Source organism: Apus apus, chromosome 3 (assembly GCF_020740795.1).
Source record: "Apus apus isolate bApuApu2 chromosome 3, bApuApu2.pri.cur, whole genome shotgun sequence".
Classification (NCBI taxonomy): Eukaryota; Metazoa; Chordata; class Aves; order Apodiformes; family Apodidae; genus Apus; species Apus apus.
In genome coordinates this window covers 72,412,886-72,433,220 of record NC_067284.1, presented here as the reverse complement: position 1 = coordinate 72,433,220, position 20,335 = coordinate 72,412,886, and the positions used below count along the sequence as shown (strand labels likewise).

At 36.8% G+C, this 20,335-nt stretch overlaps 1 protein-coding gene across 9 annotated transcripts in view; it reads left to right on the top strand.

Moving 5' to 3' along the window:
• SRBD1 (S1 RNA binding domain 1) overlaps positions 1 to 20,335 on the top strand; it is a 128,459-nt gene that overhangs the window by 18,063 nt on the left and 90,061 nt on the right. For all 9 annotated transcript variants that reach the window (XM_051613072.1, XM_051613077.1, XM_051613078.1 and 6 more), the window contains 5 exons: positions 4,699 to 4,802; positions 11,204 to 11,311; positions 15,911 to 16,068; positions 17,355 to 17,445; positions 18,268 to 18,375. In XM_051613072.1, coding sequence (XP_051469032.1) covers positions 4,699 to 4,802; positions 11,204 to 11,311; positions 15,911 to 16,068; positions 17,355 to 17,445; positions 18,268 to 18,375 — 569 coding nt within the window. The remainder of the gene's footprint in view (positions 1 to 4,698; positions 4,803 to 11,203; positions 11,312 to 15,910; positions 16,069 to 17,354; positions 17,446 to 18,267; positions 18,376 to 20,335) is intronic.

Below are 20,335 nucleotides of genomic sequence, written 5' to 3'. Positions count from 1 at the left end.
TTATTCATTACTAATCACCAAGTGAATTGTCTCTTGTTTTGGTCACAATTACCTAGCTTTCAAAACAAAACCCAAAAACTAAACGAAACACACACAAAAAAGACCATCTGTTTGGACCATCTTTCCAACCAGAAATGTCCTTTTCCTTTAGAAGACTTCATTGTTTTAGAGCAGAATGCTTTTCCTTTTATGTCTATGATATGCTATCCCTTTCTCTCTGCTTCCTATTTTAAATCAGTGTGAGGATTTGAATTAATAAATGCTTCTATTGCATGTGCTGAAATTTAGTTTATTACAAAAAAATTTCACTATGTGTATGGGCGAATTTTAAACCATGCCCCCCACCTCCCAGTATGGATGGTGTTAAGTGAAAGACAAAATTACTGTAAGTGATTTTAGTAGACAGTCCTTCTGTAGATTTTTTAAAGAGGTGCTAGTAATTGTTCTCTTTGTACTAAATATGAACATTTACTGTATTTGTATCAGTAATTATTTGGTGAAAACTTGCCCCTAGAGAATCTGGAAAAGTCAATAGGGCAATCTATGACTACTGTGGTGACATATCAAAAAGATTTGTAGATTCTTCAGAAGATTAAGTGTTGTGCTCTATGGATTTTTTTGTTTGGGTTCTTTACTGTTGAAAGAGTACTTTGGCTATCAAAGACTGTTTAGTTTTTCCTGAACTGAGTGTGGTGAATACTGAGGATATGCATTGAGATATGTATTGGGTGTAGAAGTGTTTTCTGGGCTGATGGTATCATTTACCACTTGTTCGAGGCATCTCTCTTTTTTTTTTTTTTTTTTTCATGTTTTACATAAGGAAAGCTTTTTGCTTGGATAAAGCCAGGGTTAGAAACCTGATTTCCCAAACTTGGTCAGCATTCTGTGCATGTGGCTGCACTGTTTATTATCCAGAAAGTGTATTCAGTCTCCCTGTTTGATGTTAAGAATAACTTGATCTGTTTTGGTTTATTTCTCCTAGTGTCTGTCAGTAACCTTAATGCCTCTATTTTCCCATTTTGGTTCCCCTGTGAAGTAATAACTACTCTTGTTGCAGCTGGTAGTGTTATAATCACAGGGTGTTTTTTGCATTCTCATGTGTTGTCTTTCATCTGTGCATTAGTGCTACTTCTTATCCTAACTCATTGAACATTTCTTTATTATGAATTTCAAAAATCTGAGCTGTTTGTACTTCCCTGAGGATTCAGGGCACAAAGAATGTCAGGGCTCTTTTGTACTAGTCAAGGAAAAAAAAAAATGCACTTTATGATCACCTCCAATATGCGGTTTGCAGAGTTCCATTTTTTGTAAAAATACTGTAGCTTCTAATTTGTTTTGAATTTTGGTTCTTTGCTAGTTTTCCACTTCCTTTATTTGTCTCGCTTCTCTGTTTTGATGATGAAATATGCAAAGCGTTTTCTTTATCTGCCATGTCTTTCTTAAGGTTAAAGCCTAGATTTGTACTTCTTAAAGTCTTTTCTCATAACCTCCAATTTCTATATTAACTAAGCTTACTGCCCTGCTGATGCAAATTACCTTTTCTTTCCCCTCTTACCTTCTTGGGTTACAACCACCCCGTCTAATAACTAGAAGTTTCTTAAGTTTCTTCTTTGGCTAAGGCTCTGAAGAAATACTTCTCTGCATTCAAAACACTGGTTAAAAATGTGTCCTTGAATGTGCTTTGGGAGATGTGTAGGTTGTGTGCAAGAGAGGAAATTATCTTTTTTTTTTTTTTTTTTTAAAGTGGCTGAGGGATTTTTAAGATTTATGAATTCCTGAGGACCGCAGGTTAAATAGCTGTGTTGGAAGAACTGCAAAATTCACTGTTATGAAGACCACCTCTATTCCTTTGTCAACTGTGCACAGACAGATTTCTCAATGCATCTAGCTAGAGGCAGAAGTAGAAGTCAGCTTTAAATCACCTCTTTGCAGAGTAGCAAATAAAGGATTCTATACAATATTGCACTGAAACTGGTCAATACCCAAGTATGGAAGTGCTATTAATCTTAAAGGTCCGTGTACAACCCTAGTCTAGCTTGCAAGTAAAGGGGATGGGCAATAGGCTATAATGTTACCTGTAAGAGAATAAACAGTGTTAATGACCAAAACATTGATAGCCATGAGGGTGGCTTGCAGTGTGTGTCACAATGAGGTGAACTGATGTGCAGCAAGCTGCACCTTGGTTCTGCAGTTCCTCACCTGTCGTTGCCCGTGCTGTAGTTCTGGATTACTTTCTGTGTGTGGTATTGTCATCTCGTGTCTTAAGACATGTCATAAAATAATCGGACTAGTGTGTGATGGATTCAGCTTGTTGGACTGAAAAAGTTAAAGTACTGAATCTGAAATGAGAAAAAAACCCCACAAATTTAATTTGTTTAAAAAGCCTGACTCCAGATTTTGACATGAGATACCTGTGGGTATGTCCAGCTAGAACATTTCACTGTTGGGAAGTTCAGCCATAGTTCCTTCCTTTGGCACTAAGGAGAACCTGATTGGACTCTTAGGATGTAGTTGGGTAGCTATACCAACAGTGTCATAACTAAGGAAAAAAGTCTTTCAAGAGTTTATTTGAATTTTTGACTAATTGTAAGCAGTTCAGTGTTTGTGTATGCCTTGGGGTTTCTTTCCTGTATTTGGAGATTACTGAATTGGTGGGAGGAAAAGAATTCATGAATAAAGTGTAATGTTTGAGGCAAGTGCTCTATTTTCAATTTTATACTTAAAAAGGAAATGGAAATTAAAGTCCTTGGCAAAATATACAAACCTTATTCAGTGAGTAAGTAAATCTGGAACACAGAGGAGAGCAATGTGAAGGATGTTGTATTTTTCTGATAACCAGCATGAGAGTTGATAAAACTTGTGAATACATAAAATTATTGTTCTTGCTTTCTCTTAAAAATGCATATGGTTTTTATTAACCTTTCACTTGGGTCTGTTCTAGTCCTGCATGAAAATAGTCTTTCTTGAGAACCGAAAATTTACTTTGTGTCTAGAATAGCTGTATTTGAACGTGCTACTTAAAAATAAAAGTCATAACACACCCACATTTATCATCGTAGGTGGAGAAATTCAGTAATTACTTTCTTAATTGAGCATTTCCTGGGTGATGATTCTTCTCTTAAAGCATGTCACTTAGAGCAAGATAGACAGATTGTCTAAGAATAAAAATGTAAAAAATACTAGTGACTGAAATACAGCTGGTTTAAGTTCAAGTGACTGACACATTCTGCAGATTGAGTGCCAGGAAACAAAATATGATGCAAATATTGACCCTTCTAACAGTATGCTGAATTATGACTTTTTATGTCTATTATACATTCTCTGTCATGAGTATAATTTTGTTTCCCTTTTAGCTTGACATTTAACTTTCTCTCTTTAGAAAAAAAAAATAAAATCGGAATAAACATGAAAGCATTTGATTTATTAAAATGTGTCTTTCTAATCTCTACATGAAAACATTTGCTTTGGCAGTAAAGGTACCAGATGCTATAATATTTCACATGCAATCTTTATTATTAGCTTTGTTGTTCAATGATATGTCAGGCCTGGTATGTCACAGGAGCAGTAAGGCTGACAAATATAAATTGGTACTATGTCCTGAAGTCATTTTAAACCATTGTATTTAACATATGTGACATGTCTGAGTTAGCTAGTGATTGAATTAAAGTTCATGATTGGCACAAAATGCTCTGTTGTGACAGTGCTTAGGGCCTGCTACGTACAGCAACATACGTAGTCATATAGGAATGTCAACTTCTAGAAGGTTTTTTTATTATTTTTGCACTTTGAAGTTTGTTGGAGGGGAAAATGAAATCTGAAAATGTATGATTTTTATCTGTAGCTGCTTCTGTTATTCTGTTTCTCGAATCTCTTGACAAGTGAGTTACCTTAATATATACTATAAGGATTTCTTCAGGTCAACACTCATCAGCTTTATCGTGAGGCTAGATTAGTAGGTACCCCCAGTATCCTCCAGGATTCACCACTTGTATTGTGATCCTAGTTTTGAAATTGGAGCCAATAGAACTTTGTGTGCAGATAGCATGCATGCAACCATATTTAGCTTTATATCATGATTATGCAGTTGTGTACACAAGACTCTGCCAGAAATATGTGCATATACTTTTAAGGCTGAAGTGCTATTACTAACATGAAGAATGTATCTACAACATTTTCAGCTATTTATGAGCTTGGTGTGAATAAATAAAAAATTAATCTTTCAAGTTAGGCTAATTTCCTTTTTGTCATAAGTTCTGATTCATAATTAATTTTAAATTTTAATTGACCTTAGGAAGCAAAATGAAATCTGAAGCTCAGAACTAACTTTTTCACTTTTTGGTATCTAGTTCTTACTGGAATCACAATTCAGTTCATTTCTTGAGTTTTAATTTGGATTATTAAACAAGATTATTCCACCAACTAAATTCATGCTGAGTTGTATTATAGTGTGTTTAAGATAACTTGGATGTTGAGCTTGCAGACTCCAGGAAAAATGTATGATTTATGTCACAACATGATTTAATCTGTGTTTAAATTGTGGATGTTATCTGTACATACTAGTATTTTGTGCACTGATTTACTGTACCACCACCATGATTTGCCACAGAATGTCAAGCAAGTGCGTACACAAATGTTGATAAGTTTATCTTTTGGATATTTTGTGTGTCATCTGTCTCTGCCATTTATGTTTGCATTCAGATTCTGGCCATTAACCGAGGGGAAAATCTGAAGATCCTGACAGTGAAGGTCAACATTCCTGACGGGGTGAAGAATGAATTCTGTTGGTGGTGTGTCAATGAAAGGTCTGCATGGATACATATTCTTACAGAAATATTTTTTTTCCTATAGACGGCTGCATATCGAAATGTACCTCATGTGTCTCTTACATTAAGAGAACAATTTAAATGAGTATTTATTAGATTAGGTGAAATTAGCAATTGGGCAGTTCTTAGTTTATATTTCCAATGGCTGTAGCATTATGCTGAAAAGATCATGCCTTTAGCCATCCTTGGGGAGGTCTGGAGCCATTCTTTAAGCAAGTTAATTTTTTAAAATGTTGGGTAATTCTATTTCTTCCCTATTTGCTCTTCCAAAGTGCCTCTTTTTTGTTTCTAAAGCTTGTAGTGAGATGTTTAGTGTTGCATAATTTTGAGAGTTTTTTGCAAAAGTTAAGTGAAAAACATGTTTTGTGCAGTATCTCTGTCAGTCTTTTTTTCATGGAAACTGCACCTTGATGTCCTCTGCTGGAGAATATTGTGATCCAAACTGTCCATATTCCTTGCATGTATAAAATACAGGTTTCTCTTTCTCAGTGGTTTGACATATTGAGCATTGTTCCGAGGGTACTGTAGAAGCTCTTACCTTTGCATCCTAAAATGAAATAACCAAAAGGAGGAAAAAAAAATAGAAAATATGCACTTTATTAGTGTATAAAATTGTTTGTTGTGATACTGCTTTAGCATTTTTCTCTCACACCAAATCCAAGAAAGGGATGTGATAAAAATGTTCATTTTCACTGGAGAAATTTGATAGTTTTGTTTCCAACATTGAAGCCTCTGAAAGAGTTAAAATATTGTTTAGCCAGATAACACAATATGATCTAGGACCAATAGTAAGTCACTTTTTTCAGTGTCAGGATTCATAAACACACCTAAGTTTCATACTAGTTTTAATTCCTGTAAGGGGATTTCTGTCCTCCCCCAAGATGTGTATTCTGTAGGCAGAACATATCTGTCAATCTTTCTTTAACTGCATCTGTGACACAATTTGGAAGCGCTGTGAGCCACAGACAATGGAACAGCTTGTCACTGCTGCACAAATGAAAGTGGGATCTAAATTGAGATATTTTTGGTTGATTACACTTTTGTGAGCCATCCTGAGATAAAAAGAATATTGACCTTGGAAACTGAACTACTTATTAATACTTAGCATTCCTGAGGCTATATATGCTTATAGCTTCTCACTATTTAAGGACAACTTCTCCATCATCAGAAAACTTTGGAAGAAATTATTTTAGTAGATCTTGGTGCATTAACATCTAGGATAGATTCTCATCTTCCTCAATTGTTTGACAGCTGTTTTATCAAATAGACAGATATTTTGCCTTGCAAGCTTGGAAATGCATGTCCAAGGGTGGGAGTTTCATTCTTTTCTCTGCATTGATTTACTGGTGAGAGCAGAGTGTTAAGAACTTGTGTTTGAGGCAAGGATTTAAAAACTTTTCAAAGGTATTAACTAATTTGCTGAAGGTCACACTCAAAATCAGTTGCAGAACCAGAAATGCCACCTTGCTACAGAGTTTGGTCAATATTCTAGCCACAACACAGTAATCACCTACTGCATATTGATTTATTAGCAAATATGCTGACCTTTGTATTCTTCTGAGGTTAATTTTTTAGCATTAAATGTGCCTGTGATGGAAAGTGGCTTTGGAATTCTGCGTTTCTTCATTATTGCATTGAGCTCCATGTAGATGCTCTCTAAGATGACTATTTTCTGTGCAAGTTCAAAATATTCATTAGCCTGTAGAAGCATCTATATTGCCTTGGAATTCAGGTTGCTAGTTTGAAAAAGAGTTTTTTCTCACCACCCTCTGTAACCTGTTAGCCAGTTCCCCACCCACTGCACAGACCACTTATCTAGGCCATAACACATCAGTTTATCTAGAAGGCTGTAGGGAACTGTGCTGAAAGCCTTGGAGAAATCTGGGTAGACAGTGTCCACCCCACATCAACCAAGCAGGTTACTTTATCATAGAAGGTGTTCAGGTTTGTCAAATGTGATTTGTCCTGGGTGAATACATGCTGACTTTTTCCAGTCACGAGCTTAATTTGACTTGTGATAGCCCTCAAGAGGATTCATTCATAACTTTACCAGGGACTGAAGTAGAACACAGAATCATAGAATCATTAATGTTGGAAGAGACCTCAAAAATCACAAAGTTCCAACCCCCTTGCCATGAGCGGGGAACCCTACCACTAGACCAGGTTGCACAAAACCTCATCCAACCTGGCCTTAAAAACCTCCAGGGATGGGGCATCAAACAATCTCCCTGGGCAACCCATTCCGGTTCCTCACCACCCTTATAGTGAAGAATTTCTTCCTAATATCTAACCTAAATCTCCCCTCTCACAGTTTAAAACCATTACCCCTTGTCCTATCACTGTCTTCCCTGATGAAAGTAAGACTGATGGGCCTGTAATTTCTTGGATCCTCCTTTAAGGCCTTTTTGTAAGGGCAACATGAGCCTTCTTCCAGTCTTCTGGGATGTCCCCTAGTCTCCATAGCTTCTCTAAGATTATGGAGAACAGCCTTGTGACAACATCAGCCAACTCTCCTAACAGTCTTGGATGGATATTTTCAGGGCCTTCTAACAGTTCGTATCCTAATCTTGCTTTACTGACAACAGGTCTGTGTTTGCATCAACCTGGATTTTTGTTTCCAAGGCCTAGGGCCCAATAGTGCTGTTAAAGACAGAGATGAAGAAAGTATTTAGAATCTCTGCCTTTTCAGTGTTGTTGATAACTAATTCCTCCCTCCTGTTTATCAATGGGCAAATATTTCCTTCTGTTCCTGCTTGATGTTTTGTACCTGAAGAACTTTTTCTTATTGTTTTTGACATCTCTGGCCAATTTCAATTTGAACTGAGCTTTTGCTTTTCTAACCGCTTCTCTGCACACCCTGACAATGCCTTTGCAGTTCTCAATGGGTATTCAGCCACTTTTCCATGTCTGGTACACTTCTCTTTTGGTTTTGAGCAGACTCAGAAGCTCACAGTTAAGCCAAGGAGGTCTGTTGTTCATAGAATCATCATAGAATCATAGAATCATAGAATCTTAGGGGTTGGAAGGGACCTCGAAAGATCATCTAGTCCAACCCCCCCTGCTAGAGCAGGGTCACCTAGAGCACATCACACAAGAACGCATCCAGGTGGGTTTTGAATGTCTCCAGTGAAGGAGACTCCACAAGCTCCCTGGGCAGCCTGTTCCAGTGCTCTGTCACTCTCACAGTAAAAAAATTTTTTCGTATATTCACCTTGAACCTCCACTTAGTCTTGTCCAGAGGAGGGCTGGGAAGATGATCAGAGGGGGCTGGAACGCCTCTTCTACAAAGACGGGCTGAGAAAGTTGAGGTTGTTCAGCCTGGAGAAGAGAAGGCTCCAGGGACACCTTATAGCAGCCTTACACTACCTGAAAGGGGCCTGCAAGAAAGCTGGGGAGGGACTTTTTACAAGGGATGTAGCAATAGGACAAGGGGTAATGGCTTTGAACTAGAAGAATTTACGTTACACATTAGGAGGAAATTCTTTAGTGTGAGGGTGGTGAGACACTGGAACAGGTTGCTCATGCAAGTTGTGGATGCTCCATCCCTGCAAGTGTTCAAGGCCATGTTGCATGGGGCTTTGAGCAACCTGGTCTAGTGGAAGGTGTCCCTGCCCATGGCAGGGGGAATTGGAACTAGGTGATCTTTCAGGTCCCTTCCAACCCAAACCTATGGTTATTTCCCCTGCCTTTAAAGGTGTTAGAGGGAGCGAACTGTTTTTGTGCTTCCAGGAGGGCTTTCTTGAAAAACTCACAGCACTTGTTAGTTCTTTTGTACTCCATTGAAGCTTCCAACAGAATTCCTCCCAGATGAGCGGGATGGTTTGCTGTTTGACAAATGTGTGATGTTTGACCATCTTTTCAGTTTCCAGACAAAAATCTCAGATTCTGTGTAAAGTTTGTGGTATGGGCTGTAAAGGCATGCTGTGTGTGCGCTTACCAACTTGGTTTCATTGTCAAGTTTTGTATCATGTCTTGAAAGAAAATAAAGCTCTGCTTTTGGTGCTTCAGGTCTAAAAGCCTAGCTGTGCTCTTCCTGGAATAGTCATTAATTAGTACTAGTGATTCTTAATTTGGGTGTTAATTCTGTTGATGTATAGTTTCACCCTCTGAGGGGTATCAGTAGTCTAAGCCACTTACAGTCATCACTGTTGTGGGCATATGCATATGGAGAGCTGATGAGCAGAGTAAGATGGTATTATTTATATGGAGTTTTTCTAAATACGGCTTAATTTTAAGGAATTCCAAAGTCATCTATTGATTATTTATTCTAGACAAATCTGTTCGTAGAAGGAAACTTAACTAGGCTTCAGTGATCTTCAAAATTATATACACATGCCTTTGCTTTGTTTCTGCAGGGAAGTGGAATTTTCTCTTTCCTTATGAAGTATTTGAGTTATTAAAATGCAGTATTTGCTTTGATTGAACTTACCATTTGTTTTTTTTTTGCATTTGTAGCAATTCTAGGGTTTCTAATAGAGTGGTGCCTAAATAATTTTTACCTGTGTATAGGTAGGTAATAAAAATGTCTGCTGTGATAAACTATTTACAAAGAAAATTTTGCTAGCTAGTTTTAATGGATGGAAGAGAGGGGAAAACAGCTGCCAGATTTCCAAATTAATTCTTATTTGTGCTGAGGATACTTTCTGGGGGAGTGTAATCATATATGCCACCTGTAAAAACTTCTTGTTTATAGAATTGGATGGCAATAAGGAGGTTTAAAGCCTCTGCCAGTTTTATATAGGTATGGAAAGAGTCTCTAGTTACAAATAAGTATAATAGAACTATTTGCAAAAACTGTTAGCAAAGTGATGAGGTCATGTGGTTAAGCACTCACAACTCTGGATGTTGTAAAACTAAATGGTAAACTTAATTCTGCTCCCATGTCTGTCTGCATTAACGCAGTGTTGACTCGATCACACATTTCTCAACTATTATGTGTGCAGACACTTAGAAAAGCTGTTTCAGGAAACAACAGATCCCGTTCAACAACCAAAAAGCTGTCTGGGTAGGAGCAATTTAGGATTCTCAATATTTCTAAGTAAGTAAAAATAAAAAAAGTCAGAAGTAAAACTCAGTCGTTATTTTGGCTTGGCCTGCACCTGGTCACATTATAGAATGGCCATAATTCTATGATGTTGCAATTTAAAAAAAAAAAGCAAAAAACTTTCAGAAGTTACCCAGATGTACTAAACAATGTGTGTATCTCGCTTTGTAGCTAGGGACTCGGGCACATAAAAAATATGCTAAGTGAAGAAAACTGATACAACTATTTTAACAATAAATAAAAAGGAGATGGACTCTAAAAGAAGGCATTCATAGTTTAATTTCATAAACCTCTGTACCAGTTTAATTTGTGGCTGCATGTCCTCAGTCTTTCTCAGTTCTCATTGGGTGGACAATCTCACTGAGTAAGTCATGCTTGTTCAAGGGACTTTCCCCCTGCCCCATCCCCACATAGTATTATTACCCAAACCAAAAAGGTCAATGGAATTAATATCTGAGATTTCTGTTCTGGGGAGCTTTGAAACTGCTGTGTATTTTAGGACAAAATTTGAAGTAATTGTTGTTGGTTATGATCACTGGGCACAGTCTTCTTAGGAAAGGGGATGCTCCGAAGAGTTTGGCTTAGAAAATATTGGGAAATAGTCTTGCATTTGTTTGGTGTTGTTTATTTTGTTTTCCCTTTTGCAAGATACTATTTACATTTTAAACGTATCAACAACAGGTAAACAAAAAAAACAATTGGCAAATTGTTTGGATTTTGCTGGTTTGTGGGCGTTTGTTTTTGTTTTGTTTTATTTTTTTTAGTGGACTGCTACAAAATTGATAAGATTTAATTTGAGTTTGAACAGAGATGCTAAAAGCATTCCAAATTAAATTGGAATTGAATCTTATTAATTTATATTAATTTAGCTCTTGAATTTCTGTTTGGGCACAGTAGTCTTACATGAGTAGCTCTGCAGTGATGCTTACAGAGGATGTTTAATAATTTTTTGTAATGTGTTGAGGAGTAGCAAATAATGAAATGCTAATGATAACATGGAACCAAGTTCTCCAGTTGTAGTAAGGTTTGGCTTCTCAAAGTGAAAAGTAACATTTTTTTTTTTTAGTGTTCTTTTTAAAATAGAAAATATTATTACATTCTAATACCTAAAAAAAGAAAAAAGATAGGCCTTGTCTGCTAGTAGAACCATAGGCAACTTCTCATTCCATTAATATTTGAAGCTATGATTTCATTCCCTAGTTATTGTAGTAATTCTGCAGTATATAGGACATTGCATTCAATGTAGAAGTCTTATTTAAAAAAAAAAATCTCTTTTTATCTGAGTTGTTGCATATGTTCTTAAAACCTTTTTTGTTGTTCTTTTATTGTTTCGCAGATGGAGACCAAAACAATTTTTAAAACCAGAATTTATGAGGATACTACGGAATTCAGTAGAGGATGCATATAAGCGCCTTATATATCCTCTCCTCTGTAGAGAATTCAGGTAATCCTAGAAGGAATATGAATTTTCATACTACCAACAGTTCTCTCCCCAACATTTTATTAGAATATCTTTTATTCATTTGAGTTTGTGGTTTGGTTTTCTAAGTGAGCAAACAGACATAAAGGTTCTTCAAGGCTGTTTTGTGTTTTTGGTTCATGGTTCCTACCACAGGACTGTTGTGGCCTGTGTGTTGGGATATAGCACTGAGGGCTTCTTCAGCAGTAGGTTGGTCAGTGTTTTCTCTTCTCTTAAAAAAAAAAAGCTTCCTTCCCCTGTACTTCATAGATGTACCGCATCAGTCTTAAGCGCAAAGAACACAAAGCTTACTACCTGTTCCTCAGTGGATGTCTAATTGTTTTACTCTTTATGATACATCACATGATCGGTGGTATCTCATTAGGAAAAGCTGAAACATCTTCTATAGAAAGGAATGCAGAGCACCTGCCAGTAGTATTCCTGATTTGTGACCACTTAACCCTTATCCTTCTTTTATTCTCTTTCCACTGACATCAGAAGCTGATTTTTAGGACTCTTGCAAAGGACTGCTAAAGTATTCAATACCTCCTTTTAGCATTGATATTTCCAACCCACCCCCCACTGTTCTCTTTTTTATTATCATTAAATGTTGGAACAGAAAGTTTCCAAGAGCTTTTTGAAATTTCTGGTGCTTCTAGTGATCAGAAAAATGAAACTTGTCAGCAAGACGGTTACCTTATTTATTGTTTAATTTCCTTTCTTCCAATGTCAGATATCATAATTTTGTGTATCTGGTATAATAATGTCCAGTGTTGCTTTTGGCTCTTTGAAATCCATTTTATTTTGTTGCAATACTGCATGGAATGATTCCATCAGGATTTGATACAAGTGATGTGGCATGGACATATTTCTTAATGGATAATCCTTTCCTAATTTTCCATGCTTTTTTAAATTGAGTGCTTTCTCTACTCTGTCTTCAGGGACACAAACATTTCTCTGTATATCTTGTTTCGCACCTGAAGCTAGTTTGCAGATATTTTTCCATGGAAAGGATTGCCTCTCAGGCTGTACATGGAAGTGAGGAGTTTTAAATCTCAATTTAAAAACTGACTCTTATAACATTAAATATAGAAGCTACTAGTTCATTATTAGGTTCTTTGCTTCTACTACAATATACCTGTTAGTGACATACAGTCTGAGTGCTTCAATAGAATTCAAGGGAGGGGCTTGAAATTCTGACTTGGTTGATAATTTTTCATAAAGTAGCAAGTGAAGGGGTTTATTGTGTTGCTTTTTTCATTTTGTTTTGTTTGGAGGTTTTTTTTACAAAATAATAACTCCTCTGGTCTTTAGAACAGAGGACTGCTATCCTACTCTGCTTTGTGTCTCTGCCATAGTAATAAGAATTGTCACAAATTGGAAAAACATGAAGCAGGGCATCTTGCCATTTGAATTAAGCCAGTAGTGCACTGAAAGAGAGAAAGATGTTAGATTGTTTGAGGTAGTTTGCTATTTGCTTAAGGATCAAATTACTATCCCAGATTTGAAATTAAGGGCCAGTACTTGGGACAGTAGATCATGTCATTGATACAAGTGTTGAGTGAGAGGCAGTCTATATTTGAAATTAAAAAATACAGGATATTAGGTAATAGAAAGGACATACGTTATGTTCCCCCTACGCACCTGGCACTTTCAGTAACATTTCCTGTTACTATAAAAATTTCTATATCTCCATGCCAATTTTAAACATGATTTCCATAAGGTGAATGTAACTAATAGCATGTGTTTAGGGGCAATTTTAATTCCTGCACAAGTCTCCCTTCACAGGTGGACCGATGTGAATTTGCAGTGTGGGAGGACTTGGCCTTGTGGGGAATAGGGACTCCATATCTCTGGGATAGATGGAAAGCTGGAACTTGGCTTGTTTCTATACAAAGCCTCCAGCCTAAGAGCATTCAACCTTCCCTTGTATACAAGTAACTTTTAAACTTAATTTCTATGCACATATGACCGGTTGAATCTCTGTTGTGTGTATGTGAAAGATCTATATACCTGTGAGGCTTAGGTATGTGCTTTGTTTTCTCTGGTCCCTCACAAATAGTATCACATTGTTCTGCCCCTGGAGTCTCTTGGAAGAAGGTTTTTCAGTGGTTTAAGTTATTTTTGTTACATTTTTTTGAGAACGGGAGAAGGATCTTGCAAGACTGAATGATCAGGGAATTAAACTGCAACTGAAGTTCGGTGGAGGTGACGTAAGATGGTGTTTGCAAGGGGAAGTAATCTCTCTTACGAGCTCTGAGCTGTTCTGACATTCAGGAAAGATGCTTTGACACTGTGAAAAGGCATCTCCATATAAATACTAAGTGCTCAGAAGATAAGATTATTTAGTTCAGGAATAAAGACAACAGAGTGAATTGATTTAGTTGGCCTGTGTTTGGGATAATATTGGTCATTTTGGTCCCCTCACCTCGGGGGGGAGATGTAGTAAAAAGATTCATTAGAACTGGAAAAGGCCCAGTGAAGGGAAACAAGGTTTGAAGTAATTTCTGTGTGAAGGAGAATTGACCAGGCTGTGACTCTTCAGCTTGGAAAAGAGAGGACACAAAGATGAATGGTGCGTGAAGAGTGGCACAGGGCTTCTAGGGATAATTTTTTACTCTTTTCCGGTATAAGACCTAGGGGGCCATAAAAATTAGTCATCTTCCAACTAACAGGTGTCAGCTATTTGCACAGTTATCAGTGGACCTGCAGAACTTGCTGCCAATTGACTATGTGAAAGTAAGAAGTGTACATGGCTTCAGTAGGAGACTGGATAGCTGGACAAGAGTTCTGTTATGGGCTACTAAAGACACAAATCGTGTCAAACTCAGGAAATACTGGGAGCTGGAAATAGTTGGAAGCTAGAATGAAAGTATGAGACAGGTATCCTAGTGCTTCTGTAGCAGCTCCCTAGGCAACTCCTTATAGCCACACTTGGAGAAAGGATATCACGGTAGAGGGACCACTTACCTGAACTAGTGCAACCATTCCCATGTACTTGTTTTAAGAGGTGGCAATGTACAGAGTGTGTGCTCTTTGGTGATGAGGACATATTTGAGTTTTTAAGGAGTCTTGGAATGCATTTAATACCCTTCACAATCTCACTTTATATCATGTCTGTGTTAATTTGGTATACTTGATACAGAAACAAAAAGCACGGGGATATTGCTGTTGCACACTTCGTTAGAAAATGTTCTATCAGTACTGTGTGAAAGAGAATCTAGATCTCTCTCTAGACCACTTCACAAATGAGAGGTGATGAGAACTTACCAGCTCTTTCTGAACCATTGTGGGACAAGACAGGGCTGAGCTGCTTGTTTGGATGGATCCTGGGCAGACTCAAGTCAGACTCTTAAATGTCTTTCACAACTTTCTCAGTCAGAACAGCTACTTAGCTCATTGTGTCAAAGAGCCCTTATGAGGGTTGTGTTTGAACTGTTTGTAGCCTGATTGTGTCATGCACTGATTGATCTAAACTTGAGTAATTTCCCCCACCCTGTTCTTATAGGGTTAGCTAACTAGAAGGCAGGTTTTTTTCTTCCATAAAATTAAACACAAATACTACTTTTTTTCACTGATGGGTAAAAAGAGAATAAGGGCACTGGCTACCATTTAAATTATATGAAGCCTTTACTGGATTGCTATTGTTTTCCTAATTATTCTAGTTATTGACAGTGCAGCTGAAAATGGTAGTGGGTACCTGCAATAGACAACGAAGCAGCTGGGTGATGAATATTTGTGTCCCCATTACTTTTTCAACGTTGCTTTTTCATGTAGGATGTCATACCATGACAAACATACTTGTCCTTATCAGTTGTTGTCTTACTGGTCACATCTGACAAGTAAGACATTATGCGTCTTGTACACCTTCACTCAACAAGACTGATTTGTTTCTTGTAACACTCTGCAGTGAGTGTTTTTGCTTGAAGTCATCAAAGTCAGTCGTTGGTGCACTAGCTCACTCCTTTCTGTTGAAGATACAGAAAAGAAAGATAGGGAACATCATGAGTCCATCAGCTTTTTTGTTTGGTTCCGAGGAAGTGGAATACCCTCCTAGAAAGACCTCAAGTCTCCACATTTTTGTGATGACTGTTAAATAACGTAATTCACGGATGAAATGAAATGCCTCATGAGTCAGGGTGTGTTAGAAATTAATTGGACAGTCCCTTCCACTTTCTCTCTATTACCTCTCAGCCTAAATGATCATCCTTTTTTCACCAGAACTGGGAAGTTATGATGAAACCAATCCAAATCCATGCTTTCTTCAAATCCTTTTTTTTCCAGTTAGTTATTGGCTTCAATGAAAAGCTGTTATTTGCTCAAAAGTGCGTGTTGATGTTTGAAAATTAGTTGCTATGTGTACATTCTCATAGGTGTTTCTATTACACTCTTTATTTACATTTTTAGAACCAGAATGAGGAGATCATAGCTGAGCCTTTTTTTTAAAACAACACTGAGAGTGTTGTATTTAATTAAAGATAATGAAAACATGATTGGGAAAAACAGTACAACTTTGGAACCATTCAAAAGTGCATTTGAAAGTTAATTGGGGGGGAAATGTTATTTTGCTTTCATCCTTCTAAGATCGAAGTTGACATCTGATGCGGAGAAAGAGTCTGTGATGATGTTTGGGAGGAATCTCCGGCAGTTGCTTCTGACCAGCCCTGTGAGGGGCCGTACTTTAATGGGTGTAGATCCTGGCTACAAACATGGCTGCAAGTTGGCCATTATTTCACCAACCAGTAAGTTGCAATTAAAAATATCTTTGAAAGGACTGATAAAAATACTCATTTAGAGGGAACAATAGTTTCAGAACCTACTTTCTTAATCAGATGGCTTTTTTTCTTAAGCTTTTATTGTTTTCCATGCATCCCGTCATGCAAATTCCTTTCTTCAGGCTTAAGGTTAAGTTTTTGGCACCTGGATTCCAGTGTCTCCTTTGGTGCTATTATTCCTCTCTGAAATTCTATTTAAAATCCCTTCTGCCTTCTTGAATGCAGGTTCAAGTAATTGTGCTTCTCAGTAACCAGCGAAGAGAACACCTGGCATTTTTATTGTTTAACACAGAATTCAAATTTATACACTTTCTATAACTTTGCTTTTTTTCATGGGCAATATCTTGGACATCTGGACACTTGATCAGCCCTTTTTGTTTAGTAGTGTTTGTGTTAATGCGAGAAGTCAGAAACATTGTATTAGCAGAAGTTTTTAGTTCAGTTTTTAGATAGATACAGAACAGACCCTTTCCAATTCATGCTAGTGTGATCTGGGCATACAAATCTCTTTAGGCTCATGTGAAAATGGTTTGTTTTTCCTTTATTTTGTTTTTGCTTTTTGTCTGAGAATATATCCACCTGAGGGGTGTAAGGAAAGATGTGTTCTTGACGGGTTAAAATGGCAGTAAAGGTAAGGTAAATGGTTATTACCTTGCATTGTACCATAAGCTATCAATACCAATTAATACAGAGTTACTTCCAAACATGATAGATGGGATGATGGTAAGAGCTGGCATTGGAGTTCTAGAGCTCCTGAGCTGCAGTTCCCGAGACTGCCTTCCTAATTTCCATCTCTCTTAACTGGATCTGTAAATATACTAGACTAGAGCAATAAATCTTTTTTGGTTACTTGCTGGTTTTCTCTTCGATAGTATAGTACACTGTATTTGCCTAATATTACTAGACGGTCTTTATTTGTTACGTGGATGTGTCCTCAGGGAACTGTTAAATGTATCAACCCCTTTTGCTTTGTCAGACAAAGCATTTTGAGAGAACTTTGTAAAGTAGGGATGATGGTTGAACTTGATGATCCCAAGGGTCTTTTCCAACTTGAATAGTTCTATGGTTCTATGATTTTAGTCCTCTGCCCACCATATGTTTCTTTCAATTAGATACAGAAATAAAAGGGAAAGATGGCTTATTGAGAAGCTTTCTTTGTGAACCTTCAGATTAACTTTAGTAGTTCCACAGGATACAGCTTTTGGATCTTTGTGGGTTTTTTAATCAGATGGCTTTGCCTTTATTTATTCTAGGTCAGATACTCCATACTGATGTCGTTTACTTGCATTCTGGTCAAGGCTTTCGTGAAGCTGAGAAGATAAAGAGGCTGCTGCTACAGCACAAGTATGCTAAAGAAACCTCCACTGTGCTATGAATGTATCCCTCTAATGCTTTTTCAATCCATTTAGTTTTAGGAATAGAAATTAACATTTAGCTAAGGAATAGTGTCGTCTCAGTCTTCTTACTCTCCCACGACCCCCAAACTGCCCATCAGTCTTCCACTATTCCAAGACCCCCGTTTTAGTCTTTGGAAGAGTTTTATTAAGCAAAGGCAATCCTGCTCAGATAGATCTCCAGATGGACATGCAAATAGGGGCAGCATAATTAAAGAGTTATTGATTCCAACTGTATTGGGATGCCCTGTGGACAGACATCTGGTCCACTAAGTCAGCTGCTGAACTGCCACAGTATATCGTCCAGTTTGTCTTTAAGGATTAGACTGGCTTTAAACAAGGTGATTTGATGGCTGACTGGCTGTGGTTGGGAGCAGTCGGAGGTAATGACCTTCCAAGCTGCTGCAAACGATGATGTTCCCATTAAGGACTTACGATTCTGATTGCTTGGGCTTCTGCCCTTTTTCATGATTCATAACAGATGAGGGGAAAATGAGGTTAAAGAATTTGAGGACTGTAAATAAGTTTAAATTTATTTTAGCAATATTAAGCATAATTTTTGTTTTTCTGCTGATATTAGCACTGTTCGGTTCAATTACAAATTAGTTAAAATGTTGACTCATCTCTTGAACCTATTAAATACATTCCCATTAACTCCAGGCATTGTGTTATACAAAATAAGGTGTATTGGTCATTGCTGTGCATTGAATACTATGTATGTAAAAAGTCTAAAATAAAAGAATAATTGTTCATCTTTTTATCCCCTGCAAAGCTGTAGCACTGTTGTGATTGGCAATGGCACAGCCTGCAGAGAAACAGAAGCTTACTTTGCTGACTTAATTATGAAGAAATATTTTGCACCACTGGATGTTGTTTATTGGTAAGCTGGCTTTGCTTGCTGCATTACTCATTTGCTCAGCATATTTTAAGTTAAAAAGTAGCTTTAAATGTAATTGTTTGAAGTGTTTCTTTTAATTGCCTTGTCTTTCTTTTTTGAGTAATCTTGACCCATCCTTCTAGCCAAAGAAAAATGGCTGTAGCTCTTTGGACCATGAAAATAGTTCTCCCAAATTAGTAAGAGAGACTCACCGAAGCACTGTGTTGCTGCTATCATTGTGACAAAGTAGTTGAGAATAGCAGCTCAAAAAGCCAAGGACTAAGGTTTGGCATTGTGTGTTTATTTCTTGATAAATGAGGTTTAAATGCAAATGGTAAAGCTCGAGTTGTCTTACTATGCTGTGGAATAGTTGCTAATCCAATCTATGGGTATTAAATGGTCTGGAAATAAAGATATAGTTAATACGTAGCAGAAAGTAGTGAAAGTATTTAATGTCTTTAAATGTCAAATTTTATCCATTAGCTTGTTGAATTCAAACTACACTAAATTACTCTTTATTTGGCTGGAAACTGTACTGTATCACTTTATTTTCTGTCCTGCAGAACTGCTCTCTTATTTTGAATTTACACTTTTTTAAAGCATTTTTTATTACTTTGGATTAAGTAGTGTGCTAAAATTTAACAGCAATATTTACTTTTCACTCTCTTAACACACTGAACTAAGTTAACTAAATTTTTGAAGAACTTATGGCCTTTCTCTGTTCAAACTACTATATGCATTTAATGGAGCCTTTTCTCCATAGATTAGGAAGTTGTCTTACAGAAATGTTCAACAAATGTATTATTCCTACTAACTTATGCTATAATTTAATTGTACTTGTTCTTTGTTTCTAAGATTTCTAAGTAAATTTGCACAAAATCTAATATTTATCACCTTTGTATTTCAGGAGACATAGTAGGGGTTTTCTGATTTTACTTCTTTGCAAAGGAAAGAGGCTGTTCAAGATTCTGAAACATCTGGCATCCTCTTTCTTGAATCCAGCTTGAAAACTGGATTTTTAGTAATTGTAGAGAATGGAAGACACTTGATACTGTGTGGTTCATGGCAGATGTTTGATTTCACTGTTGTTCACTTCATATAGTTTAAAAATCCATTACATTGACATAAACAATTTGTCTGAAAGAGTGACAGTGGGGGTTTTTTATTATTTATTGATCATATGCTACAAAATGTAAATACCTATTTAGTTTTCACAGAAAAAATTATTTATAAAATACTTTGGTGTATGGTTTTCTCACTGTGTTTTCCTTTTTTGCTTTAATATTTTTTCTCTGTTTATAGCTCATGAGTATAGAATTTGCAGAATAATTGTCAGTATTGGGTGTTTTTTTGGGGTCAAAATCAAGTTCTTGGAAGTGATAAAAGCTCTTGTGAAATAGGAATTAGTATAAATTCTCTAAGACAGAAGTCAGGTTATCAAGTAGATTGTTTTTTTCTAGTACTGACGTAATTTTTAACCTTTAATTTTTTCCAAAACTTTTTGTGTTTTTTGTAGGAAAAATACATAAATTCATTCTTTAACCTGCAACATTAATTCCTGGAAGTGAAAATTAGCATACTCAAAACCACTTACACTTTAGTATATTGTTAATGGTATTCTTCCCCTGTGCTCATATATGGTGAAGAGCTAGTCCTTCAAAACTTGTATGCAGAACACTGAGGTACTGCATATTGAAATCAGAATAATTTTTTTTTACTGCATGCTATAGGTAACAAGTTTGATGCTGTTAAACTTTGTAAACTGCTGCTTGTGTGTACGTTTATATATGTGGGTTTGCAAATAAGCTGGACTTGGAGCTGGACTGTCACGTTTTGACAGTGTTGACTGAGGAATGTTTGTTTTGTTGTTTTTTTTAATTAAGGTTTCCATGTTGCCCTTTCTCCTAAGTGAGTTTTATGTGCATCTCATTGCATTATCCAGTGCTGGGTTTCCCAGCTACTC